Genomic DNA, 27,513 nt, shown 5'->3' on the forward strand with positions numbered 1-27,513 from the left:
AATAAATAAACCCACCAGGTTTGACTACAGTATGCTGTAATGAAAATTTTGAAAAGAAAAAAAAATTCTCCTGTCCGATGGCCTGAAGACTTCATGTTCTGCCCCATGAAATGCAAGGGCTTTTTATAATAGATGTGTACAACAAACATTTTTTGTAAGTGGAAGACATTTCCAAGTCCTAGTCAAGAAGCAGAGTTCATTTCCTGCATGCAATATTCAGCAGACACAACCTCTCACTAGACCAGGACAGCGGGCACTTCCCCAGCATTCACTGTACTATGAAGAAATTGACTTACCCCTCTTGCCCCTCACCTCACCCACTAGTTTTCCTGTTCCTAACTGCTGGGTGGTGGAGCATACATCGTTACCCTCTATGATTCAGAATCCCAGTTCAGCCCTCAGTTCTTAAAATACGTCTGCTCAACCATCTCCCTGTATAACCCCCTGGTGGGCAGAGTTGCAGGGAGGTGCGGGAAGCCTGAAAATGAGAATGGATGAAGTGAGCCAGGCTATCCCATGTCCACGGGGGAATGAAAACGGAGGGCCACACAACATGCCTCCTGTCTGGTGATTTTCATGATTAAAATTAGCAAAAAATCATGTTTGTGTTTCGGCATTAGAAACTCAAGCTTAAACCAATATTAAATCCATGGTTGGGAGAGTGGGGGCAGAGGTCAGAAGGCAGGGACCAGCAGAGTGAAGCAAAAAAAAGTTCCTGAAATCAACTGTACTTTCCCTGGTGTCTGTGCCTATCGTTTTGCCTCTCTGCAAATGTCCTACATAGAATCACACCATTTTTAGCTTTAGAATCTTGCTTCTTTCACTTAGTACAAACGTTCTGTGTATCACGGGTTCTATCCCTTTCATTGCTGAGAATTTCGTGGCGGGGATGTACCACAGTGTGTTTACCCATCAACCAGTGATGGATATTTGTGTTGTTGCCAGTTTGGGGCAATTATGGATAAATACAATAATAAGAAAAACAACCCAATTTTTTAAACGGGCAAAAATTTCAAAAGATAGGTCACCAAAGAAGATAGATGGTTTTCATAAGCACATAAAAGATCCTCAATATCGTTATTCATTAGGGAGATGCAGATTCCAAGTGCAACGAGTTACCATGGCACACATTTTAGAATGCTAAAATAACAGCAACAAAACCCCACAAAAACTTGGCCACACCAAGTGCCAAATGCGCTGGGAAAGCAAAATGGTAGTTACTTCGAAGAGTGCTTGGGCAGGGGCTTATGAAGTGAAACATACCATTCCCACACAACTCAGCAATCCCACTCCTAGGTATTTACCCAAATGAAGTGGAAACTTATGTTCACACAAAAACCTACATGTGAATGCTTATAGAAATTTTATTCATGGCTCATGATGACTTTCGCTTTTTAAAAAAATTTTATTTATTTGAGAGAGAGAGAGAGCACAAGCAGGGGGAGTGGCAGAGGGACAAGCAGACTCCCTACTGAGTAGGGAGTCCAATGCGGGGCTCGATCCCAGGACCCTGGGATCACAATCTGAGCTGAAGGCAGATGCTTAACCAACGGAGCCACTCAGAAGCCCCTTAGCTTCCCTTTTAGGATAAATAGGAACTGTCTTTGGATGGGTTTCCTAAAACTCCAAAGATTTACTTCAGTTCTCCAATGTTCAGACCCCAGCACACCAGTGATGTTTACAAAAATAACTAAGAGATTATAAAAGAGAACCACTTAAATTCTTGGTGGTCACAAAACTCTGCTCCTAGGGGCTTGCTGTTGAGGCAAAATCTCAGGGGAGAGTTTAAACAGGGGTCTACCCTTTATCACCCCTTCCAATGCTAGGAAGCATGTTCTGACCCTTAATTGTACTTAACCTTGAATCCCTCCTTGTCCGCACTTTGCCTTCCCTGTTCCACTTACATGCCCTCGTCCCCCAAAGAGAGGTCAGCGATGTCAGGGAACTATGGAAAGTAGAGGAGATAAGATTTGCCAGCATTCTGATCCTTTGGTGTTGAGTTTAAATAAAAACATCATTCATAACTGCTAGTGTTATGTTTTATCTTCATGCTCAGCAGAAGTTCCTAATAGTGAAGGACAATGGCATTTTGGAGGCATTTTGTTTCATTATCTAGCTTAGCCTTGCTTGTTTTCATAAATAAAACCTTTTTGGAACACGACCACAGCCAATCATTTAGATCTTGCCTAGGGGCTGCTTTGGCCTAACAGTGGCACAGATAAGTAGTAAAGACACAGACAGAATGACCCGCAAAACCTGAAATATTTACAGTCTGGCCTTTTACGAGAAAATTTTGCCAGATCCTTGATCTAGCAGAATGGCCCTTTGGTCATGCAATTAATATGAACTGTTCGTGTCCTGTTTGTGTAGACTGATATAATTACTAATTACTATCATTTGTGCATTACTTTATATCTTTGTGTATGAACAGTTCCGTATTCAGATGGGAACAAATGTCTGTTCATAGCCATCATTTCATTATCCTCTGCGCTGTCTTAAGTTGGCGAATTACTACCATTTCCTTTTCACAGACAAAACAGAACAGACTCAGAGAGAATGAGTGAATTTATTTGTAAGAAGTGAATCCAGAACTTGAATCCAATTCATTCTCCAAAATCTTCTGCTCTTGTCACAAATGAATAAAATAAAACCAATAAATAGAAAATAAAGCACAGAGCATGTACAACAAGCTAATCATCTAGTGAGCCAGCTAAGATCAACTTGGATTTTCATCTGTCTAAATGCACCACTGAGCTCATTCAATTAAATTCAGGGCCAGACAAAGTTCACACGTGAGGCTCATGTCCTCTGAGATGGTGTCCTCTTTTATCCTCATTTCTGGCACTTACAGATTGCTTAACCTGCAAAAACTTCTCTTTCTTACAAACTATAGTCTTTTCATATATACGAGTTAATTACATTAATTATCAGAGAGCTGATTCAGGCTCCATGGAAGGTAAAGCTCAGATAATTTCTAGGGTTCCATTTAAGAAAAAAAAAAACACAGAAATACTTTCCTTTTGCAAATTTTACAAAAACCATGTGAACTCATTGCTAAACTTCCTCCCAGGGCTTTGAAAAGGGCCTCAAATGTTAAACTTCATGATCCTAAGAGTAAACCCTCTTCTGTGCGTTATCTTTCCCCCTTGATGAAAGGAACTCATGTATTCTAACTAGAGCTCCTAGTAAGAAGTGTTGCCCTCTGACTAGACAGACTGATTATTTAAATCTGCCATCCTCATCGCTTCCTCTTAAAGGCGCGAGACGGAAATCATTCACACCTAATCTCAGCCTAGAGCGATGGTTTTCAGAGTGTGGGCCGTAGATAAAATGAGCCTCACGTGGAAATTCGTTAGAAATGCAGGTTCTCAGGCCCTACCCCAGCCATTCTGGATCAGAAACGCTGAGGACTGGGTGTCAGCGGTGGTGCTTTCTGAAGACCTACCGCTGACTGTGACGTGGCTCAAGTTCGAGCACCACTGGTCCTCTAGATCGTGAATTCCACTCTCTCCACTCATGCAGAAAAAAATACTGAGCAAAAGAGGGGAAACTACATCATTTAAGCAAGTTCTTTCATTTCTCGTTAGGAACACAAGAATCCAATGGCCAATGTGAACAGTAAACAATCCCATTTTTAGAACGTTAGGAAAATACGACATGGGAGAAATTCACTTAGCCTCCCAAGTCTCAGTTTCCTGTTGAGTTTCCTCTTAAGTATATGAGACAGTGTCAGGAACCCCAACAACCACAACCATAGTCACCAGGAGTCACCAGAAGGAGACAAGCCGATGTTCACGGCTCAAAGTCTACTTTGATGATTCCTGAGTGCCCTGATGACAAATTAAATGAATTCATGACTTATTAATGGAGTGGAAAGTGTATATTTCAACACTCATGATATAGTCAGACTGAATCAGTAATTCCAAACTCTGAATCATCTCACAAGTTGAAGGAACTTCTCACAAAGAACCTAAATTATCACTCCAAGTAAAATTCCTTATTTTCAAAGGTTGGGGGTTGGACCAATTCGGTCCTTTTAACCTTCAAAGGGCCATTTTACTATTTTTAGCCACCAGGGACCTCTTATTTTAAAATGCATTTCTCACAGAAATATTAAACTACTTTAATTTGTACCCACACTGCTTTTCCTGTCAATCAGAGGCGTACGTAGCCACTAATCACAACTTCTGATCAGCATTAGCTAAGTTGATCTATTTTAATTTCCACCAGAAGCAAAGACCCTTAGCGTTTTGGTTGGCCTGTGCAGCTTTGTATTATACAAATGCATAACTTTCCCTTTGGCCTCTCCTTATCTCTAAAGGGCATATAAAACCCACCTCCAAACTGTTGTAAGGATTAAAATAAAACAAGCAAAACCAGATATAATGCATTTAGCACCTTATTTGGAAAATGGTAGGCACCCTAATATGGACATTGCTATGCCCCTGACAATTAAGCTGTCTGAAATCCTACAATGGGCTCTATGGGGGACACTTGATAGCTGATGCCTTCTGGCCCCCCTTTCTGGTAAATACCACAGTAGGCAAACCCAGGCGAATGGCAGGTTCCTGGCTGACATCTTGCATGAAATGAACCTGGTTAGTTAATTTAGACTAGGGTGGGCTCCTGGTCTGAGGGAGCATCTCCTCCCTCAGGAATTTGGAATTGAGAGTCTATACTCTCAGACTGGCTAGAAAAGAAATGATTTTTATTTCTTACCATATGAAGCAGAGAAAAGAATGAAGCCAAGAAGAGAGTGAAAAACATAAGCACATCCCGACATTACCACAGACTCTGAGTTCCAAAAGACAACTAAATCGTCCTTTGCTGAAGATCACTCAAATTGTTTCTATTCTGATTAATTCACTTTGCCTCCCGAGTCTCAGTTTCCTGCTCAGTTTCCTCTTAAGTATATGAGACAGCGGCAGGAGTCCCAACAACCACAGTAATAGTAATGACGGTGAAGGCGCACCTAGTCCTCAGTCAGGGCACAACCAGGAAAACAAAAACTCCTCCAAATATTTGAAAAGGGGAATTTAATAGAATTGGTGACATGACTAATGGAAGAGTTGGAAAGCAACGGGAGACAGAAACTCTGAGAGGAGCAACCACAGGAAGCAACCCCTCACCCAAGCTGAAGGGCCCAGGGGTCAAGGCTACCCAGAACAGCCACCACCATGGTGGGTGGGTGCAGAGGTGGCCAGAGCCATGAGGAGACCCAGAGAGGGCTGAGGAAACTGGGCCGCCTCTTCCTTCCTTCAGCGCCTCCCAGTGGCCAACCCAGGCATAGCCCGCACTGGGACTGGGGCACTCATTCTGTACGTGCCAGATACTGTGCTCAACTCTTAGCAAAGAGTGACCCATTCACTCCCAGAAGGTAGCAATGAGGAGCCTGCGTTACAGGGAGGGTGATGTAGCTTGTCCAAGAACACAGACATAGTCAGTGGCAAGGCTGGGATGCAAATCTTGAAAATCCCTCTGATTTCTTCCAGAGGTGTGGCAAACAAAAACAAAAGGCCACATTGTTGCAAGTGCTGTGTGTCTGTTGTTAGACAGTCAGTGCTTTCCACACTTAATATTCCAATACTGCAGCGGTGCTGTTTGTCCACAAACAAATGTACGGGGTGTTCTTGGTGGTTCTGAACACTGTAGACCACTCTGTGCCGGGAGCCGTGGAGACTCAGCACCCCCTGATTCACAATCACGTCCTAAAAACAAGTTCTCCCTTTTCTCCTTCAATACGTATTTATCAATAAACTACTAAATTTTGGATATGATGGTAAGTATTGAGAGTATCCAATATCGGACACCCCCCCATTTTTACTTTGCCTGTATAAAAGTTACTGGTTGGTTTTTTTTTTTCTCTTTTTTTTTTTTTTTTTTTTTTTTTGAGAGAGAGAAGCTGTGGAGAGAGACACAGGGAAAGACGGAGAGGTGGGGAGCGGGGAGAGAGAAACTTAAGCAGATTCCATGCTCAGTGGAGAGTCTGACCCGGGACCTGGGGCTCGATCTCACGACCCTGAGATCATGACCTGAGCCCAAATCAACAGTCCGTCTGCTTAACCTACTGAACCACGCGGGTGACCCTCTAATTTTTTAATATTTGAGTACAGTTGACACACAATGTAACATTAGTTTCAGGTGTATACCAGAGTGATTCAACAAGTTCAAGCTAATACATTATGCTCTCTGTTCACAAGTGTAGCTGCCGTCTGTCCCCCACACAGCGCCATTACAATACCATTGACTGTACTGTATTGTATTGTGTTGTATTGAAAGCCTGCATCTCCTACTCTCCTTCAAACCGCCCCCCTTCCTCTAGCAACCATCAGCTTGTTTTCTGTACTTATAGCTCTGATTCTGCCTAAAAGTTATTGTTACACAAGGGAGGGGTGCCTGGGAGGCTCACTCGGTTAAGCATCTGCCTTCGGCTCAGGTCATGATCCCAGGGTCCTGGGATAGAGCTCCTCATCGGGCTCCCTGCTCAGTGGGGAGTCTGCTTCTTCCTCTGCCCCTCCACCTGCTCGTGTGCTCTCTCCCCTTCTCTTTCTCTCACTCTCTCAAATAAATAGATAGATAAATAAATAAATAATAAAATCTTTTTTAAAAAAGTTATTGTTATAGGAGGACTTGGGACGATCTGACTGGGTAAGGCCCAGATGAAATACATTCCAATAATTAGTTACTGATCCCACAGTTACGTGGCGTCATATCCCTGCCCTCCTGCTCCAAGTCCATGGCAAGTGTGACCAACAGATGGCAGCCTCCTCAGCCAGCTGGTATTGGTCTGCTGGCTCTTCTCACTCCAGGAGTTCAGGTCCCTAACGTTATTAGGTCAAAGATGGAAAGTAAGCCCTACTTATTAGCCTGCCATTAGGACAAACATTTCCTAAAAATAAGGCAAATGTCTGAAGACACTACTTTCTCAATAAAGCAGGCCAGGCTTTTAGATTCTGAAGGCAAATGACGAACTTATATGAAACCATAAAGGCTTCTGAGAAACAAAAACAGCTTTGACATTTTTTGGTTTATATCATGGTATTAGTTTTCTTGCCAATGATATAAGCTTCATGCTGTAAAGGTTTATCGTCTGTGGTAGTTCTTACTGAAATAGTAAATACTAAAACTTACTGGGATTTATATGCATCGGCCTATCAGGTTCTACAGACTACTCTAGAAATGGAAAAACAGGCAGTCACTCCACGATGCACATGCATCTCTCAAAATGAGCGAAGTACAAATGAATACGCACTACGCTACCTTCAAGTTTAAATGGCAGAGAGAAAAAACATTCTAGTGTCTCAAAACGTAGCCAGCAAATCATGTTATACATCATTCTGGAGGAAGACATAGCTGTCTGGCAATAAACTGCTCACCCATGAAATGAAATAACCCTTCTAGGAAGGGATGATTAATTATTTAATAAACATGGTGGGTTTTTTGACTTCACTGTGAAAATAAATGGGAGGAGGTGCTCTAGGAATCTCAGTGGGACTCACTGTCTGCCCCCAGCCCCCCAAGGCCCACAATGCAGGTGCAGAGAAGGTGGAGTTGGGGCGAGGGGCGGCATGGAGTGGGGGAGGGGCTTCTCCCCCCAGGGCCCAGGGCAGGCCCTCTTATGATGCTGCATGGAGGGTCCTAAGCCCCCATCTCTACAGAGGAGGACACCAAGGATTCACATGAGTTACGTGCCCAGAGACACACAGCCAAGAGGCAGATTCAGGAATCTGCTGGGGTGTGTTGAACTCCAAAGGTCCTTCCAAGATATCAGATAGATATGGTATCATATAATCTGGACCACCCGGAGGAGGGAAGAGCTGAAGGAGGAGGGTATAGGAGCACAGGAGGGGAGAAAATAGCTGGGGCCACAGAGGGGGGCGGGTTCCCACCATCCTGACTGCAGTAGGTTGAAAAATGGTCCCCAAAGTATCAGGTCCTCATCCCTGAAACCTGTAGCTATTACCTTACAAGGAAGAAGAATCTTTGCAGAGATGAAGATTTGGAGATGGGGGCATTATCCTGGACTACCTGTGTGGGCTCTAAATCCAGCCACAAATGTCCCCACAAGGGCGGGGCAGAGAGATCGCACACACAGAAGAGAAGGCTATGCGAAGAGGACACAGGGACTGGACGGATGGCCCCAGGCAAAGAATGCCAGAGCAAGCAGACGCTGGGAGAGGCAAGGGACGGAGTCTTCCCAGGGCCTCCGGAGGGAGCGGGGTCTTGCCAACACCACATTTTGCCCACTGAGACAAATGTTGATCATCTGGCCTCCAGACCCCGAGAGGATTCATTTCTGTAAGTCGGCAAGCTTGTGGCAACAGGCTATGACAGTTGTGGGGAACGGACACAGTGACCTGCTGAAGTCAAGCTGAGCTGTTGCTGCGTGCTCCTCAACCTGGCTGGTGTCCGAATGCCGGGATGTATACCCCTACTTGTTCTCTGCAGCTCCCTTCTCCCTTCCCCTGTGTGATCCACCGCACAAGAAAAGACTGGAGTGTTCGCGTTAACAGCTAAAAGGAGTAGCAAAGAGCACTGGTCCAGGATTTAGAGTTCATGGTTTCAGACAGCTCTGTCACTTTTTTGGGGGTGCAACACTGAGCAACTCATGTGAGAGTTCTAGCTCTCCCTTTCCTCATCTGTAAAAAGCATCATGGTATGTTCTTTAGTCTCTGGAAAGATCGGAGGAGGGCACATGCGCAGACCCACAGGAAACTATAAAGCATTATATTAAAACATGGGACTAGTTCTGATTACTTCCCCTTCATTCTCTTCTTTGTACAATCAAAAGCATCCTTAAGCACCTAGTATAAGGAAAGCATCGCACTGAGTCACCTAGAGGGAAGGGTAAGACACAATGCTTGCTGTCAAGGATTTGTAATCTTCCCGCATCTACACTGTGAAGTAACAATCCAAGGCTGAAGAGATTGGGTGCCAATAACATCTACATGACTCCCGAAAGAAAACAGATCACAGAGCGCTGCAGGTGTGAATATCCGGTCCCCTTCAGAGGGCGGGAGTGTACTTCCCCACGTCCCGTGAAGTCACGTGACTTGCTTTGGCCAATGAAATGCGAGCAAAGGGTTAAGCGCTGTTTCCGGGCAGAAGTTTCAAGAGTCGGTGCATCTTCTCTTTTTTTTTTTTTTTTTTTTTTTTAAGATTTTTTATTTATTTATTTGTCAGAGAGAGAGAGAGAGGGAGAGAGAGTGAGCGAGCATAGGCAGAGGGAGAAGCAGGCTCCCTGCCAAGCAAGGAGCCCGATGCGGGACTCGATCCCAGGATGATGGGATCATGACCTGAGCCGAAGGCAGCTGCTTAACCAACTGAGCCACCCAGGCGTCCCTGCATCTTCTCTTTTTGCAACCATGGCTGGCAACGTTCTAGTCTAACAGTGACTGTATCATCAGCCTGGGACGCAGCCTGAGGCGTGGACTACCAGAAGCAGTGCCTCCAGACAATATCCCTCGGACTCAGTATCCCTCCGACACTGAGCAGAATGAGAGTTGTTTGAAGCCACTGAGCCCTTTGGTTGTTACTGCAGCATAACCTAGCCAGTGCGGACTGGTAAGGAAAGGTGACAGAGAGGCTAACAGAAGAGGTGGGACCCAGCCTAGGCTAAGAGGACAGGTGTACTACAAAGGGATTCATGGGGCTCAAGGATTCACGTAATGATTTACGGTTCTACTTAACACACCTGAAGAGGATAGCGACCGTGAAGTTCTTGTTCATGGCTACATCCCTGGCGCCAAACACAATGACACACAGTAGGGATAATAAATGAGCGTCTAATAAATCCCCAGAGAGGTAGACGGGACCGTGCAAAACGGAAAGGAGGAAGAAAAGAAATTCCATAGCTTGATACCTCAAGGTAGGAATAAGGATGATGTAGCCTTGGGCATGAAGAAAGCCAACACAGACCACTTAAAAATATGCAGGCACAACTATGGTTAAATTATAACTGTACATCTTAAAAAAAAAAAAAAAAGATGGTGCTCCTTCTGGATGAGGACAGCCATTTCTATTCTCCTCCCGTCCTGATTAACGTACTTCTTTGGTATAAGCTGTTCTAATAGCTTTGTTCCAAGGTCTAAGAGGATGATTAACAACATTACGATTAAAAGTGACCCAAGATTTAAAGACTTAAGATATATACCATCTTACTTTCTTTTAAATAAAAGAATCACTCTACTTTCCACAGCACAGACATACTAAAACCTTGTATTTCAAAAAAAATTTTTTCCCTCCTTTTTATTTGCAATCCTTGACTTAGTGAATTTAATGAATACGATTAGGTTTTATCTTCCTTAATAAATATCCTCTACAGTTTCTCTTATGTCAATAAAAAAGAAAAAACAAGTCTTTAGCTAGAAGCCACATAGAGATAAACCAAGACATTTCCTTTTGGCAAGAAAAAGGGCACCATTACTCTAGGCTACCAAATTAGCAGGGAAAATATATTAAGAAATTCCACATCATCCATTAGATGTAACTCTTTTAGTAATCACTGCTTATCTTTTAATGAGATCCTTGGTGGTAGGAAAACGAAGTCTGGCAAGCGAGTACCTTTAGGGCTGAGGTGGTTTCTGTGACACCATTCTTCTCTAATTCATGTCAAAAGCCACAAATGTCATTTGGATTGGCCAATAAATTTTAAGTGACTGTAGAGACATATATTTTAACTTTGCTGTTCTTTTAGCTGCTCTGAGATTTTACATAGGTGGGAAAAAACCCTCAAAATTCTCCTTTGCAGAATGCACAGCATTTGCCAATTACTGAAAAATGGAGAAGCTGAGGGGGAAAAAATTCTGTATTTTAAACACCCTATGGGTTAATGGAGCACTTCAATTGGACTCTGTAATTATTAAAATTTATATCCCATGTGCTTCAGGAAAAAATTAAGCGGTTTATAATAAAAGGCAAGCATTCTATCAGGCTCTTAAATTAGAAAAGTGAAATTTAAAACCAAATAAAAGGAAGAAGGAGTTCTGTAAATCAATTAGGTTAAATATTAACTTGAACCGCATTCAACCATTTCTGATCCACAAAAAAACAGCAGTCATACGGTTCTGTCTAATATTATTATTGCAGTTAAGGATTTAATTTAACTTGCAACTCTGGCAAAAGAGCAGATACGACAAACTATGCAATTTTTCCCATTAACCAAATTCTTTAAGACAGACAATATTGACTGACTGCAAAAAAACCTACGCTCATAAGAATATAACACTTTTCAGTGATGTCCTGGGGGGTGGCGTGCTAAGCAAAGTGTTAGAATACAGCTTTGTTATAATTGATAGACAGTTATCATTCAGAATCCCTAGATCAGGGTACTTCTAACGTCGCAGGCCCCAGAAATGCTGATCCTCTTCAAGTTCATGGGTATGAAGCCAATAATGCATTTTATGCTCACAAAGGGTTAAGTTCCAGATAGCTCAAAGCCTTCAGTAGCTAAGCTGTGTATCTGGGCCTCTCTCTGAGAGTAGGACATTGCAAATACTATTTCCCAAAATGATTTGTCTATGGAATTTTTAAAAAATTAAATGACAGGGGTGCCTGGGTGGCTCAGCAGATTAAAGCCTCTGCCTTCGGCTCAGGTCATGATCCCAGTGTTCTGGGATCAAGCCCCACATCAGGCTCTCTGCTCACCAGGGAGCCTGCTTTCTCCTCTCTCTCTGCCTTCCTCTCTGCCTACTGGTGATCTCTGTCTGTCAAATAAATAAATAAAATCTTTAAAAAAAATTAAATGACAGTTACTAGACTGGTAGAGTGTTGTTCAGTTCAAATACTTTTTGGAAAAGTTAACCAAGATCAGTGTTATTCAAACTGGGATTAGCTAGCGGCAACAGATAACATTTGAAAAGTTAAATAAATAGGGGTGGTGGGGAGGGGGTTAGGCAGGCCAAGGCCAGGTGAGGGGTTGCCCCCCTCACCTCCTCCTCCTCCAGGAGAAGGGGCAGCTCTGTGCCCCAGAGTCTTGGAGTCTGTCTGGGCTGGGGTAGAGGGTTCTGGAGAAATGCACGGGGCAAAGGTGGGGAGGGGGGAGAGAGTGAGAGATGCAGACAGAGGTTCTGGAAACCTGAGACTTGAAAGGCACAGAAGGGGAGGGTGAGCCAAGAGGGACATAAGGCTGAGGCAGGGATGGGGAGGCTGAGAGAGGAGACAGAGGAGCGCCCCCCCCCCCACCCCCCACGTTAAATAAATAGAGTAGCAAAGAAAAAAAATCAAAGAACAGAACACACAGTGAAGATAAGTATTATGTGAAATTTCTGTTGGTTAAATGTGAATGAATAAAGGAGACAGGGGGAATGAGGTCATGCCATAAGCTACATTTCTTATGGGTTACAATATTTTGAAAGCCAGTGATCGAGAAAAACCGATGCCTGTAAAAAATGTGAGGGTTCACGCAATCATTTTTTAAAATCTAATAACTGTCCTTGCAAAATTTATTTTCCTGTGGGTAAATGCACACACGATTGGCAAATTAAATAAAGCTTTCTTCAGAGTACTGGGGCATAAGGCTCCAACCGTTCTGTTGGGTCCCAGAGGAGGGAATGGCTTGGTTCAACAGAAGGGAGCATAAAGGTTTCATGAAGAGGCTTTAAAAGTGAACAAGCAGGCCAGGACAGCCCAGGGCAGGGGAGCCCCAGGGCTAAGGATGGGTATGTGCTCTTGCTCCCCGTGCTGGAGGAGAGGCTGGCGGAGCCTGGAGCGAGGCAGCTGGAGCAGCGGGTGCAGATGAGACCACATGTGTCCCCGTGGAGTCCGGATTCCATCGTGTAAGTGGTAGGGAACAACATGTCTCCACCTCCCGGAAAGATGACTCGGGGTGCAGCCGGCAGGTTCTTTGGAGGGGAGTGCCAGGCCACACGGAGAGAAAGATGGGGGTCAGGGATGGGGGTAGAGTGACAGGTGGTAAGAAGTGGTAAGAAAAACTAGTCCAAACTTAGAAATAAAGGAAAAGGAGGGTTGTGTGCCTTTTCAGCATCACAGTGGGGCAACATTTCATGGGCCCGTCTCGGGGTTGCTCATTTCTCTAGGGCTGTGCTGTCCACGAGGGGTGTAAGGTGGGTCATGCATGTAATTTTAGCTGAAGCCACATTTTTTTTTAAGAAAAGGAAAAGGAAGTGAAATTAATTTTAATAATATATTTTAGTTGATTTCATATGTCCAAAGAATTATCCTGCAACATGTAATCAACATAAAATGTTGTTGCAAGATATTGTCCATTCTTTTTTGCAAAATCCTGGTGTGTGTTTTCCACTTGACAGCGCATCTCCATTCAGACTAGTGGTGTTTCAAGGGTTCGAGAACCACCCGTGACTAGCAGCTACCATCTTGATCAGCCCGGCTCCAGGGAAATGTTATCTTTGTCTGACTTCCTTTTTGCTAGTGACTAGGGTTCAGACTCTCTATAAGGTTAGCTGTTAATTTATAGATTAATAAGCTGCAATTAATTTCTGTAACTTTATGCCAGAGAAAAAAATCCAGATGATCCCAAAGGTGATGATTTTATTGCCAATAGGACATGAATTAATTTTGTATCTAACTTGGCCATCTATTTTAACCTTATCTCATGTCCTCTGGCCACTGTCTGACTAAGACGTGCCTAGGGAGAATGAAGTGAGTGAGTGAGTGTGTGTATTTAATTCATCCTGCTTGAGGTTCTTTGTGACTCTTAAAAGCATCTCTGCTTCCTGGTGGTTTAATGAGCAGTTTTGAAGATTCCCAGCATTTCCCACATTCCTTTGAGCCAGCTTTGGTGTCCTACTGGTTCGCTCAATCCTGAGTTAAATAAATCTTTGACAGGCTACTCACTGTATATTTTTATAATTATATTTAAAATAGACTTATTGAGGTACAAGTGCCATACAATAAACTGCATGTATTTAAAATATGTAATTTAATAGGTTCTGACATAAGGATACACTAGTGAAATATCACTATGATCAAGACAGTGAACAGATCAATGACTCCCAAAGATTCCTCTTGCCTCTTCATAATCCCTTGCCTTCTGTCCCTCTCCAGGTGACTATCCACCTGCTGTCTGTCGCTGTGGGTAAGCTGACCTTACATTTTTTAGAATTTTATATAAATGAAATCATATGGTATATACTCTTTTTTGGGGGCTGGGAGGGTCTGGCTTCTTTTGGACTCCCCACAATTCTCCTGAGATTCAGCCATATAGTTATGCATATCAATAGTTCCTGTGTGTGTGTGTGTGTGTGTGTGTGTGTGTGTGCACGCGCGCGCCAATGAAATGGTTTACGGACCTCGTGGGCCTATAAAAATAATCTCAAATGGCTGGTATCTCACTGTGGCTTTGGTTTGTATTTGGTTTGACATTGAACATTTTTTTCACATACTCTGTTGGCTGTCTGTATGTCTTCTTCGGAGAAATGTCTGCTCACGTCTTCCGCCCATTTCTTAACTGGATTTTTGTGTCTGTTTGTTTTTCGGGTGTTGAGTTTGAGAAGTTCTTTATAGATAGATTTTGGACACTAGCCCTTTATCTGATAAGACTTTGCAAATATCTTCTCCCATTCTGTCAGCTGTCTTTTAGTTAGTTCACTTGACTGTTTCCTTTGCTGGGCAAAAGCTTTCTACTTTGATGAGGTCGCAATAGTTTGCTTTTGCTTTTTGCTTCCCTTTCCTGGAGTTGATTCTTTTTTATTGCTGAGGGGATATCTGTTGTATGGATATACCATAATCTGTTACCTATTCACCTGCTGCTGGGTATCTGAATTGTTCCAGCTTCAATTACTACCTACAACACACGTGAGAGCCTGATTTGAACTTCCTGCAAATTAGACTTGGATCTATGTACTAAGGAGATAGAATCATTAGGATGTGACCTCTCCCTGCCGGTGGGGAAGGTAAGAGGACCCCAAGTCGTTGACTCATGCAGCCGATGGCAGCATCATGACCAGAGTGGACTCAGCAGGAGCTGAGTGAACCAAGGCATGCGTGCATACACATGGAAACAAGGGAATGAATGTGTGAACCCAGAAAACAGAGGAGTCTGAATAACTTTGAAAATGGGGCTCGGTGTGTGGATGACACTCTCGGTTCCGGCCACGTTGAATTTAACAGATCTGGTTAAATCTGTTTTTAACAGATCTGCAGCAGCTGCTCTGAACTAAGTAAGAGCAAGGGTGACCCAGTCCTAGGTTAGCTAAATAGGGGCCAAGCACACTACCTATGACCTTGTGGCATGTACACAGTTAGGAGAGAAGCTTCTTTCAAAGGGAGTTGAAATGGACTGCTCAACTTTTGAGTTTGGAGAACCGTTTATAGATTTAGGAATGACTTGAGCCTTCCTATTCTTACCCTGATCCCCATTCCAGTTACATCCAAAGCAAGACAGTGGCGGAGCGGGGAAGGCTGAGGGGCCAGAGCCAGAGGGGAGGGGATACTTTTGATCTGAATTAAATATCTATTTGAGAGATCTGGTAATCAAAGAGGGGTAACTCTTTTTACAAAATTGTATCCATACCTCTGCTGGTGCTCTAGGTAAAATTCCTACACAACTTCCCCCACACGGTCATTCCCTAGTTCATTCACGTCCTGGGACAGACCTGGTCTCAGCGCCCACAGAGAAATGTTGGGTTCTACCGAGTTTAAGATGGAGACTTAGATTTTTCTGGCTTTGTTGCCAACAAGTCCGCACTTGGGAGTTCTCCCTTAGGTGGGTGGCAAGAAAGGATTAAGGGATCAGGAGGCAAGAGCCCTGAATGACTTTCCAATAAACAGAGGGACTCTCAACTGTATCACGACCCGCTCCAGCCTGGGCTGGGCAGCTCAGGGTACCGAGCAAGGGCCTGTGAGCTCTGCTGAAGAATGAGCTCCAACAGGCCAGGGTGCTCTGTGCAGAAACAATGAGCCCTCGCCAATGCAGCTGGGGCTATTCACCTAAAGGGATGGGCAGGGCAACACGGGGTAGTGACAAGGCCTAGAGAAGCGATCTCCTGCGGAGAGAGAGGCAGCCCGTGCCCAGTTGGCCACCATCCTCCCCAGCCCTCGACCAGTCTGTTCTCCATGCCGGCAAGCCCCCTACTCGGCTCTCCCCCCAACCCCAGTATCCTTAGAGCCTATAATTATGGGTGCATCCCCACCCCCACCTCCCCACCCCAGGACTTTCAAACACCTCTTCCCCTCTGACATCTTTTTGGTGTAAAACATCAGACCGAATGACAACATTTTCTAGGCTTTATTTTTCCTATTCCCTCTCCCACCGCCAGTTCCTCCAGATACATGAGCGGCACTCTACCCAGTCTGTCACCCACGCCACGTTCTTTTATTTATAGTCAAAACGACTGTTCCCACGTTCAGAGAGATTGAGCCTTTCTGTTCTGAACGAACTATCTGGCTCACTTATTTTTATGTGGCCTGAAGTCTGATTTAGTACTTCCACTCTCTGGCCACCATGTCCAAGCCAGCCGGAGTCTGCTTCCAGGACAGTCTACCCTCAGAAGCTGGGTCCTTGCTCAAGGGCCCTGAGTTTAATCCCCCCCCAACCCTTTTTAAAAGATTTTATTTATTTATTTGACAGAAAGCGGGAGAGAAAGCACAAGCAAGGGGAGCAGCAAAGGGAGAGGGAGCTGAGCAGGGAGCCCGATGCAGGGCTTGATCCCAGGACCCCGGGATCATGACCTGAACCAAAGGCAGATGTTTAACCCACAGCTATCCAGGTGCCCCTCCTGAGTTTAAATCTTAATTCCTGTTTTGGATTCCCTTTCTCGTATTCTCTTTTCTAAAGAGCAGTTCCCCAGGATGCTCTTTGGGGAATAGTTTAGAGGGAGAGAATTTCCAGTTGAAGTTATGTGACAGCAGCAGCAAGTCTCTGAACCCGTGATCTCCTACAGGGTAATTTCCATCCGTTCTCACTTTTCTCCATTAAGAAATAACTCCACTAAACATAATTCATTCCCAGGATTTACTTCAAAGCTATGGTATTTTAACACCAACTCTGGCTTAATAAGAGAGCCAAAAGACCAGAAAGCCATGGGTGGGGGCTGCCTAAACGTCAATGTTGGCATTTCAGGGGGCTTCAGCTCATCAGTCCAGAATCCTAGGAAACCAACATGGGACAAATTTTAGATAGTTAAAGGCAAAATGATGCTAACTTCCCATGAACTTAAATTTCTCCTGATTTTTTAAGAAAAGATTCATTTGATGGACGGGAGGGGCAGAGGGAGAGGGAGAAGAGAATCTCGAGCAGGCTCTGCGCTGAGCATGGTGCCCGATGTGGGGCTCGATCTCACGAACCTGAGATCGCAACGTGAGCCAAGAGCAAGCATTGGACGCTCAACCAATTGAGCCACCCAAGCGCCCCTCTCTTAATTTTTTATAATAGGTTACAGTTGGCCCAGGTGATATTTTAAGGAAATATTACTATCTCAATAAAGACAGTACCACTGGGAGCAATGCAAGACGCCTCCTTGAGAGCACCTCTCTGTCCCTGCCTCCTAACAATGACCCCCACTCCAGGTGGAGAATCGGGGACATTAAGAGTCCCCCAACACCAGTGCAAGGGAAGACCCATGACTAAATTGCAAAGGGCAGGATTCCCACCCCAGTACTGCCCCTCTTGACTGACTCTAGCTTGCAAAACCTTGACATTACTGTAGGAGGTAAGAACGCTTGAGTCCCACGTAATGTTTCCTAAATCTTCTCGGCCACTGACTGTGCTACTGTGATATTTTGTCTTTGTCCTGGTTCCTGGCATAAACTCCTAAGACCCAAGTAATTTCCTGAATGACAGGAGCATCTTTTGCTATGATACCTGGCCTCAGTCCTTGGTTCTCAAACCAAGAACTCTGAAAACCTTCCTAACCTTCAGAGTGTACAGTTTTGTACACTCATGTTATGCCTGCCTTACCCCTCCCCCAAGGTAGCTTGGGTGTGAGGAGGGAGGAGCTCAGCCCCTTGGCTTGTGGGGTCTGGACTTACTCCAGGTAGCTAGGGTCAGAGCTGAATTCAACCGCAGGATACCCAGAACTGGTATCTGTGGAGAACTGGAGAATGGCTGGGTGTGAAAACCCACACGTCTGGCATCAGAAGTGTTCCGTGAGTAGTAACAGATCATGGGCACTATGGCACATTCTCAGTCACTGGCTTGACCCTGGAGCCAAAAATCTCTGATGGGTACATTTGCGTCAAAGGGTTCCGTTCAGTGTGATGATTGGCATATGAAAAGCAGTGCCTGCCCGTTCATCTGCAGTAACGCTAGTCTTTTCCACATTTATCAACCACCTCATCATGCTGGAGCATATACAACATGCTAGAAACCAAGCTAGGCTCTGGGTCATGATAGTTACAACAACTCTGCTCTATGAGACACAAATTCATTTGTATGTGGGTCGATAGGCTGTTTCTGCACTAAAACGACGCTTCCTTCTGTTCTTGGAATGCTCCAAGTAGTCCAAGAAGATCACGGAGCTTGGAGGACCAACACAGAGAATCAGTGGGGCCAAGCATGGTCGACCACCCTCATGCCGCATCCAGAAAGGCTCATTCCTCATCCGGCTTGGGACTTGGGGAAAGCGTGAGATGAAAGTTGTTCAGGGATCATCACCAGAATTTTCCGCGCTCTCTTCACATGACAACCTCAAGCCCCCACCTCACTGGCTAGTGTTGAAACATGCATATGAGGAATGCTGGATTAGACACCAGACCAGTCAGTGAAATGGATGACGCGTTCCTGAGGAGAAACCGTTGTCTTCATAGTCACCAACAGGGGCAGGGCCGCCATGACAGATCTGCTTGAAAATGCCCTCACACATTCCCTGAGGGACTCTTCTTGGATAGTCACTTACAATGTCTCTTCTTAAAGGTTATTCTAAGCTGAAAGTATTAGCAAGCATCCCTGAGTGATGAATAGAAGGAAAGGAAGCCACTTCTAAAGAGGTAAAATATAACTTCAGTGTAAGTCAGCAGAATGGTCAAGTAAATCCCGATGTCTCTGCTTATCACGGCGCTGTATTAAAAAGAAATTAACTCTAGAGGTCAAGATAATACTATGGCATCCGGAGAGAATTATTGCTCTCCCTGAACACTTTTCTCCCCGAGGCAAGATAGCACATACCCTAGATTAAACTTCCATCAGCAGATCTTGGAATTCCATCATCTTTCATTACACTCTGGCTCAGAGAACCCTCTGACTGGATGTCATTGGAAAGTTCTCCATCCTCCCTGTGGAGACCCTCCAATGACTCCCAGGGAAAGAAAGAACAGCAAAGGGAAAAGAGAGAACTTTCCGATTAGCTCAAAAAACCAAGAGGCCCACTCTTTCTAAATCCCTGTCACCTCGAACTGAATGACCCTTTATCACTGACAACTGCTACCAATCGAGGAAGGAAGCTTCCTTGGCCCCAGTGCTGCTGTTGCCCACAGGGTGAGGGAGCCGAACAGAGGCAACAGCTCCCACACTCCCCCGCGGGCTCACAGAGGCTCTCTCGAACCTTCTCCCTGCGGCAGACACGTGGGGAAGGGGCTGCCTCCTGTAGCAGGCACTAATTCAGTTTAAGGGTCGACAAGGGAGGGTGTAGACAGAAAGCACCCAGAGAGCCGAACAAGGAGAACATCGTATCGAGAATTGGAAGCAGGTAACTAACAAGGCAGTCAGGAAAGACGGAAACAGGGAAGTGGTGATGATGCAGCCAACACTGCAATGGTGGAGGGGGGGGGGTGGTACCGGGCCTGTAGGGTTGGCAGAACAAAACCCTGAGGCTGAAGCTGAGGCAGCTTGGAACCCGGAGGGGCCCCGCGGAGCAGGATGTCTGGGTCCGGGCCAGCAGCACCGCCGGGCTAGGTGGGGCGTCTCCAGGCTTAAAGGAGGGGCCCGAACCTTTAACGAGGGGCTCCAGCCAGTTGTGCTGGTGGCTCTGAAAAGGGAGCACGATGAAGCGCGTTCTGCACATCCGTGAACGCTGGAAGCACTGCCAGGTGGAGCCAGTGCTGATGCGATAGGAGGGAGCAGCTTTTCTAGGGCGCTGCTCGCAGAAATGGGGCGCAAGGTAAGGAGCACGGCTCTTCTTCCTCCTCCAGCCTGGCAGCCTCCTCCTAGTCAGAGCTGAACAGGCAGCGAGCTAGACAAGTACAGATGTGTGCTGCAGAGTTGGGGCCTCCCTGGGTGGCGTGGGAGCGGAGGGACAGCTGCGGAACAGCTGGCCCGGGAAGCAGCAGGTGGTGGGCTCGGAAGGCCGAGGTGATTTGTCTTCAGACCCCATCCCAATGCTGTTGCTGTCACCTCTTCTGTTTCAGGAGTCATCAGTTTTCACTTGGCCAGCGCCAGCCCAGCTCCATTTCCCAGAGTCCCTTGCAGCTGCGTGTGGCCAATGGGATGTGAACGGAACGTGAACCCAGGTGAGGTGTGCAAGTCCCAGGTCGCCTTTCAACTTAGAAACAAGTCCTCTGGCCTGGTCTGAGAAGGACGACCCTGGAGGGATAGTCCAGCAACAACCTAGAAGGAGCCTGAGGCCGCATGGCACAGGGCTGCACCGGGAGACGGGACCACTCGTCGCAGACTGCTACAGGAGACCGTGTCTCTAATGTTTCAGACCATGGACTTGAGAAACCCTGGTGCAGCAATCCGGCCATAGCCTATCTGATACACAGAGGTTTAGCTCTAGAAACAGTATCAGGCCTGGGCAATGCTCACGGGTACCCGGAGGAATGCCAGCAGAACAGGGGTACAGGTAGGGAGGGAGAGCCAGTCAGCAAGGACTTCTTACAACGATCTCCTACGGCAGCCACGAAGATCCCGATTCTGCTCTGCGTGTATTACCACTCCACTGCTCTTTCTTTAGAAAGGAGGACGGCCTCCTGGGTCCCTTACGGCTGGGTCTCTATTCTTTTTCTATAAAACACATCCCTAGCTCCAAGCCATACCAAAAGGGGTCTCAGGCCCATAGTTTGTTTTCAGTTCACAATTGTAGTCATATCTCCTCAATTAAGAAGCCAGATCTCTAAGGACAGGGACCAGGCCATAGAGTTCAAGGGTCTCCCTGCTGAACCCCCGGTTATTTGAGACCATCTGTCATCTCTGGTCAGGATTAACAGAGGAGCCTCCTATTTGGACAGATGAGAATCTTAGGAGTCTGGTCTTTGCCCTGTCAGGACCAGAAGGCTGTTGTAAGGTTGAAGTCCCACCCTCTGTCCTTAGTTTCCTCTAAATAAAGAGGTTGCAAGACATTGGTATTAAACTGCTTTTTTTTTTCTTTTTTAAGATTTTATTTATTTGTGAGAGAGAGCACACAAGGTGGGGGGGCAGAGACTCCCCACTGAGCAGGGAGCCTGACACGGGACTCTATCCCAGGACCCTGGGATCATGATCTGAGCCGAAGGCAGGTGCTTAACCAATTGAGCCACCCAGGTGCCCCTAAGCAGTGTTTTGGAAAGAAATCAAAAGGTAACAACAGCAGGAAAACAAGAGCAAGAACTATGCGTAACAGTAGTCTTCTAAAACAACCTAAACCAGGGTCTTGGTGACCAAGTCCAGGTGAGACTATCCTAAGAGACGAGACTAGGGGGAAAAAAGTCAGCATACTTGAGACTCACTATATTCTTCAGATAAAGGTTCCCCAAGATCTTGACCAGATAAAACAATTATGTCAAAGATAAACTGATTTGTAAATTTATGAATAACCTATCACACAGTTTTTTAGAAATTATTCATCAAAAATAGAAAAGAGATGTATAAAACATTCTCTACAAAGAGTGGTTTTGTGATAACTATAATATAATAATATTTAGCCTGAGAAAGTACTTTTTATTTTATATTTTATCATTTTTGAAGAGATTTTATTTATTTATTTGACAGAGATCGAGAGAGAGAGGGCACAAGCAGGGGGAGAAGCAGGCACTCTGCCAAGCAATGAGCCCGACACAGGGCTCGATCCCAGGACCCTGAGATTATGACCTGAGCCAAAGGCAGTCACTTAACCAACTGAGCCATCCAGGCACTCGAGAAAGTACTATTTATTTGTTTGTTTGTTTGTTTAAGATTTTATTTATTTATTTGACAGAGAGCGAGCAAGAGAGGGAATACAAGTAGGGGGAGTGGGAGAGGAAGAAGCAGGCTTCCCGCTGAGCAGGGAGCCTGATGTGGGGCTCAATCCCAGGACCCTGGCATCATGATCTGAGCCGAAGGCAGACGCTTAATGACTGAGCCATCCAGGTGCCCCAGAAAGTACTTTTTAAAAAGCACTTGTGTCCGATGGTGGTAGCTGCTATTAATTATGAAGGGATTTTATCCTCATTCTAGCAGGCCCCATAGGTCTCCATTTGTTAATAGTTACTTACTAAAGGTAATTCCAATTCTTCTTAAAAACAAAGACAGTAACTAGCGTTGCCACTCATTTAAATGAAGACGTTTACTGACCAGAGCAGTGGTTTCCAGAATGTGCTCCTGTGACTGCATTTGCATGAAGCACAGGGCCCCAGGGAACATCGGCACATGAAAACCTCTCAGAGGATCCAGAGGAAAGAGCCTGTTGCACTCTGTTTAACCCGGTTTTCCAACGGACCCCAGAATTTTTTTTTTTTCCTCTTGAGGAAAGCATATGAACGTCTTACTTCATTAGTGCCCCATGGAACACTGCTATGGAAGCCACTTGGGAAAATGCCACGTATGGGGTCTGAAACCCTCTGAGGATACCGCCTGCCCGCTTTGCTTCCTCATGGGAAACAGATGGAATGGGCAGATACTACTGCATGTTGGCAACACACAGGTCCCTGTGTGCCCAGATCCCTCCCAGCAGACGGGCCCATACCCACCACAAGAGGAGAGGGGAGTCCCTGTTAAAAGTCCCCTATGTTCACAAATTACATTTGCTCGCTCTGGATACCTCTAGAAAAGAGTAGGGAGAAAGCGGTTTCCCCGGGGTCTGAATGAGTTAGAAGAGAGCTGTGGCCAGCAGTCAGCATGGACTCCCAAAACGGGCTCAGGAAATCCTTCCAGCCATCCTTGGGGATGACCTCCTTCCTGGCAAGGCTCACAGAGACCAGAGGGTGGCGCTCCGGTTGTCTGCCCCAGTCACTGGGGGCAAAATGGCAGCTCGAAGGCCTGGAGCCGTTTGGACCTGTGAGGATGCCCTCAGCAGAGAAGGTCAATTTCGGTGCTCCCCAGTGCTGCCTTAGGTTGGAAACACGAGGCTTATGGAACTCCTTCCACCAGTCACCGTGTCTGGGAACCTTGACAGTTCTCTCAGTGATCCAAAGGAACCCAGGAACAGAACAGCCGAGAGAGACAAGCTAGCGTTCTCTCTTCTGGGCAACAAGGCCAATGTGTTCTAAGAAACCATAATAAAGTTAAGTACAACCGTCAAGAACCAGGCAGAACGTCAGTCCAGTCCGGCAACAGCCAACACCCCACAGAGGACCAGCATCTCGTGACTGTAACCCCTTACGCCATCCATAAGAGGCTTCTCGAAACCCATCTTGGGGATCCGTGCGAAGCATTACAGCCAGACCCCCTCCTCACCCAAAGTAAACTCTCCCAAAGTAAATTCTCCCCATAAGCAATTTATTCACAGTACATCGAAACCACTCGAATGTCTTCAGATAGTGCTAACCCCAAAATAACTATAAATTCTGAAATTACTTCGAGCCTCCGGTATACATAATTTCCTCCTTCATGCGAACCACATCAAGAAATCCCTAAGAGCCCCGGCAAACTAATACACTGCCCTGGTTTGATTTCCTGCGTGCACCTGACACCACTAACTGACAAGTGGATTATTACAGGGTTAGAGGGGAAGAAAGAAAATGGAATCTCAGGTGCGTCTGCTTGCAAAGCACCCAGCAAAGGGTCGGGTTCATGGTAATGAAAGGGACTGTTACTAGCATTGTCATGAATGTGGTTCTCTCCATATTCACCAGAGGAGAACGCGCAGCCCGAGTTCCAAGGACTGGGCCTCCTGAGTTATAAATCAACTTTGCTGGGCACCCACAACAAGTCTTGGGCTGGGCATGTCACCCTGTCTTCTCACATTTCATTAAACATATCTTTTTAGAATTCAAGGGTGGGAGGGGGGGAGAAAAAAAGAAATCCCCTAAGAGATTCCATTTTCTCAGTAAGGAAAGTTACAAAGGAATGCAAAATGGGCTCATTTTTGCAAGCAAAATGAAACACTTTTATGTTTTATTCATGCAAAGTGAAAAGCCCTTTCCTTTGCAGCATTACAAATCGAATTTGCTCTTGTAAATTGCTGTTAAAAAAGAAAAGCAAAAGCAAAAGAAAGTTAAAAAAAAAAAAAAGCAGGCACACAAAGGCCCCTTCTTTAAGGGAAGGAAAACTCAGGGGTCCAATGGGGAAAGATAGAACCTTTCACTGGCAAACACACACTTTTTTTAAAATTTACTGTTTCCAAAAGCAACTCAAGGGCCCCCAAACCCACTGTAGGAACTTGAGGTCCCGACAGTGTGGAACCCTGGGGGAATTTCTAAATCACACTTATTTGTTAACATTGAATAAGAATAAGAAGTGGTTTAACCCAGCCCACATTTCAAAAACATAAGCAAGGCAATGTAACCGAATTTACACTGCTATCACAGTGGGGGGGGGGGGACTCTTCTTGCCTTGTAGGATAACTGAACTCAAGAAGAACAGCCCCTCATCTCCTGTATCAAATGGTGAACAGTCCCTGAAACCTCCCCAAGATCTGACCCCTCCCGTATTCCCCGTGTCTTCGAAAGGAAGCTGTGTAATCAGCAGTATCTGCTGGTGTATGTTCCCTTCACGAATCAGGAGCTAACGTTCCTTTGGCGTTTGCCACGTCTCCATCACTGTGCCGGTTACAATATGTACACAAAGGCGCATATACACACATGCTTTGTGGTCCCTCTTATGATCCCCATGTCACAGATGAGAGAAACTGAGGCTCAGACCTTGAATAATTTGTCAGCTGGAGTTTGACTCTTTTCTTCTCCGAACTTGCGGCATTTGGCCTCACGTTAAAAAACTGGGTAGGCTGAAAACATCAGCAGTGAAATCTGCTCCCAGCCTAACCTTAAGAAAACACAACTCCGCTTAGTTTGTACATGTGCATGTACAAACTAATCCTGATCCTCACCATGGCTCCTGTCTTAAAAACAACCCTGGGGGATACGCACCAGGGAAGGATTGAGCATCCTACACCCTTCCATTAACACTAAATGTTTTTAATTAGCCAACATCATCATTGGGTATTTTCCTTGCAAAATTCATCAATCCATGTCAACTCATCACCTGCAGTGTTACAGTTCTGCCAATCGTGTGAATGACAGGTGTGTACACATAAATTATCCACTCATACCCTCCCCCCCACCCCCATGCACCTGGCCCAGCTGTCACAGTTCATTCTGTGAACAAAAGCTCGAAGACACAATCGTGCTTCTAGGAAGGTTTATGCAATCAGTGACTTCTCTTTCGCAGACTGTTCTGTGAGTCTGGTTACGGCAAAAATGCTTGTTCTGAGACTGAGGAGTGCGTAACCATTTTTCTTTCTGGTTTAGGACTTGAACTGCATCCAAAGACTACCAAACCCACAAATGCCCAAAGGCTGGGTGGGATAAGCCAGGGCAGAGCCCCTAAAAGAGGACAGAAGGCCCAATCAACCAGAATGCGTAGGAACGGAACCCCAAGTCCAGCAGGGTCATCTTTCTGTCACCTGGGATTGTCACCTGCTTCTGTCCATTTTCAACAAAGCAATAACTAACTGTCCTATACCTGAATCCCTAGGTGCCAGGAGATCCTCAGGTCCTTTGACTATTGACAAAAATGAACTGTAATTTAAGAGCTAAAAGCACTCGGTGTAGCCCAATTACTCAATGATGGTATCCGAGTGTGACGTCTGCAATAACCGCCACTTCGTTATTTAGAATATATGCATATCTGAACTTCCTTATTTCCAGTCATCCTGGAGAACAGACAATTCACCACACATCTAAGAAGCACTCGCTGTAAGTAACAGATATTCGGTAGAATTTCAGAAAAACACACACTGAACGGAATCTTGACGTGACCAGGCATTTCAGACGGTAACCAAGTTCGGCCAACCCCACCCCCTAGAAAGTTCCTGCTCACCGTGACTTAAGGATCTAAAGCTTGTGGCACAACCTCTCCCTTCAAGCAAGCCCTCTGGGAAGGAAGCAAAACTAGGAGGGCCTCTGAAATGACCAAGGTGAACCCAGACTGCAGGGAAGAGGCAAAAAGAGGGGTAGGGCTCCAGAGAGCCTGTGTGAGGTGGCAACTAACTCAGAGGAGGGGCAGGAACAGGAGGAGAAATAACGCAGAACTCGAAGACAGGATCCAGAGCGGATGACGGGTCTGAGGTTCAGAAAACCAGAAAGGGAGGGCTTAGGAGGCAAGGAGAGAGATGTGCTGTCATTTTTTACATTCCTAAGGACAGTCTACTGTCCCCTTTGATGTTCAGTGATGGGCAACAGCAGCGAGACCACACCTTGGTGCTGAGGTGACGGGTGATGGGTGACATCAGGTCCCCTGAGTACTCACCGGCCGTTGTCCCGGCCCACGCCCCACACGCGGATGCTGGCGATGGGCTGAGAGTGGAGCACAGAGCGGTCCATGGGGTCCACCAGGCTGAGCGTGTCGTTCTCCAGGATCAGGTACATGTCCTTCCCCTGGGATTCAAGGAGAAAACATGCTATCTTCCTCAGGAAGTTATGCTTGGTGACACGGTTATCTAGGGACGTCATTGCAATGATCCAAGGAAGCCGCTGTCTGGGTCTGTGATTTGTTTTCCTAAGAGAGCGACATCCCCTCCTGACAGCATCGATCTTTCGTATGCCTCGCACATACTCAATTCCTCTCTCCCTCCCCACGTCCTCTGAAATGTGTCCCCAGCCCGCCTTCTAACCAGCTCTTGTTTTTAATTATTTACAACTCTGAATCTTGACTCTGAGAAAAAAAGCTAATGGGAGGTTCCCTGGAGAATCTGGTCTTCTGCTAACGCCAGGCCTGTCACTCTCCTAACCCGTCCCTCTGTCCCTTCCTCTCTGGTCGCAGCCTACCAGCCATGCCCTTGACGGCCTTCCCACAGCCATGACCATCCCTTTTCCCCACGGCGTTTACAGCACTTGGCTTCTGTGGGATTTGGCTGGCCAATCACAGGTGCATTTGTGACTCACTTGGGACTACAATAGCTAATGTTTTTAGAACTTGATCACATCCCAGATATTATGCCATGGGCTTGGGGCACACTGGTTCGTGATCTTTCCAACTTTCCCTGAGAACTTGGTGCGCTATGATCTCCGATTAGCAGAGAGGGAAGCTGAGGCTTCAAGGTCAGGCTACTTGCTCCAGGTCTGATCTGGAAGCTGGGAGGCCTTTCGTGGCACAGGCACTAATGTAATACCCACGCAGGGGAGGCCGAGGCTTCTCAATGCCTGCATTGCTCCTGTCCCCAACATAGGCTGGCTCTTTGGGGGCAAGGACACCAGACTATTCAACTTTATTCTCCTTGTAATTCCTCGGGCATAGTTTGAGAAATTACTAAACATCCGCTGTTCACT

The 27,513-nt window shown here is 45.8% G+C and overlaps 1 protein-coding gene across 1 annotated transcript in view; it reads right to left on the bottom strand.

Annotated features, from left to right (window-relative positions):
• The window catches only part of APBB2 (amyloid beta precursor protein binding family B member 2), a 375,440-nt gene that overhangs the window by 41,837 nt on the left and 306,090 nt on the right, over positions 1 to 27,513 (bottom strand). The window contains exon 13 of the mRNA XM_080797039.1: positions 26,495 to 26,622. Coding sequence (XP_080653165.1) covers positions 26,495 to 26,622 — 128 coding nt within the window. The remainder of the gene's footprint in view (positions 1 to 26,494; positions 26,623 to 27,513) is intronic.

This window comes from Martes martes (genome assembly GCF_963455335.1).
Source record: "Martes martes genome assembly, chromosome: 2".
NCBI lineage: Eukaryota > Metazoa > Chordata > Mammalia > Carnivora > Mustelidae > Martes > Martes martes.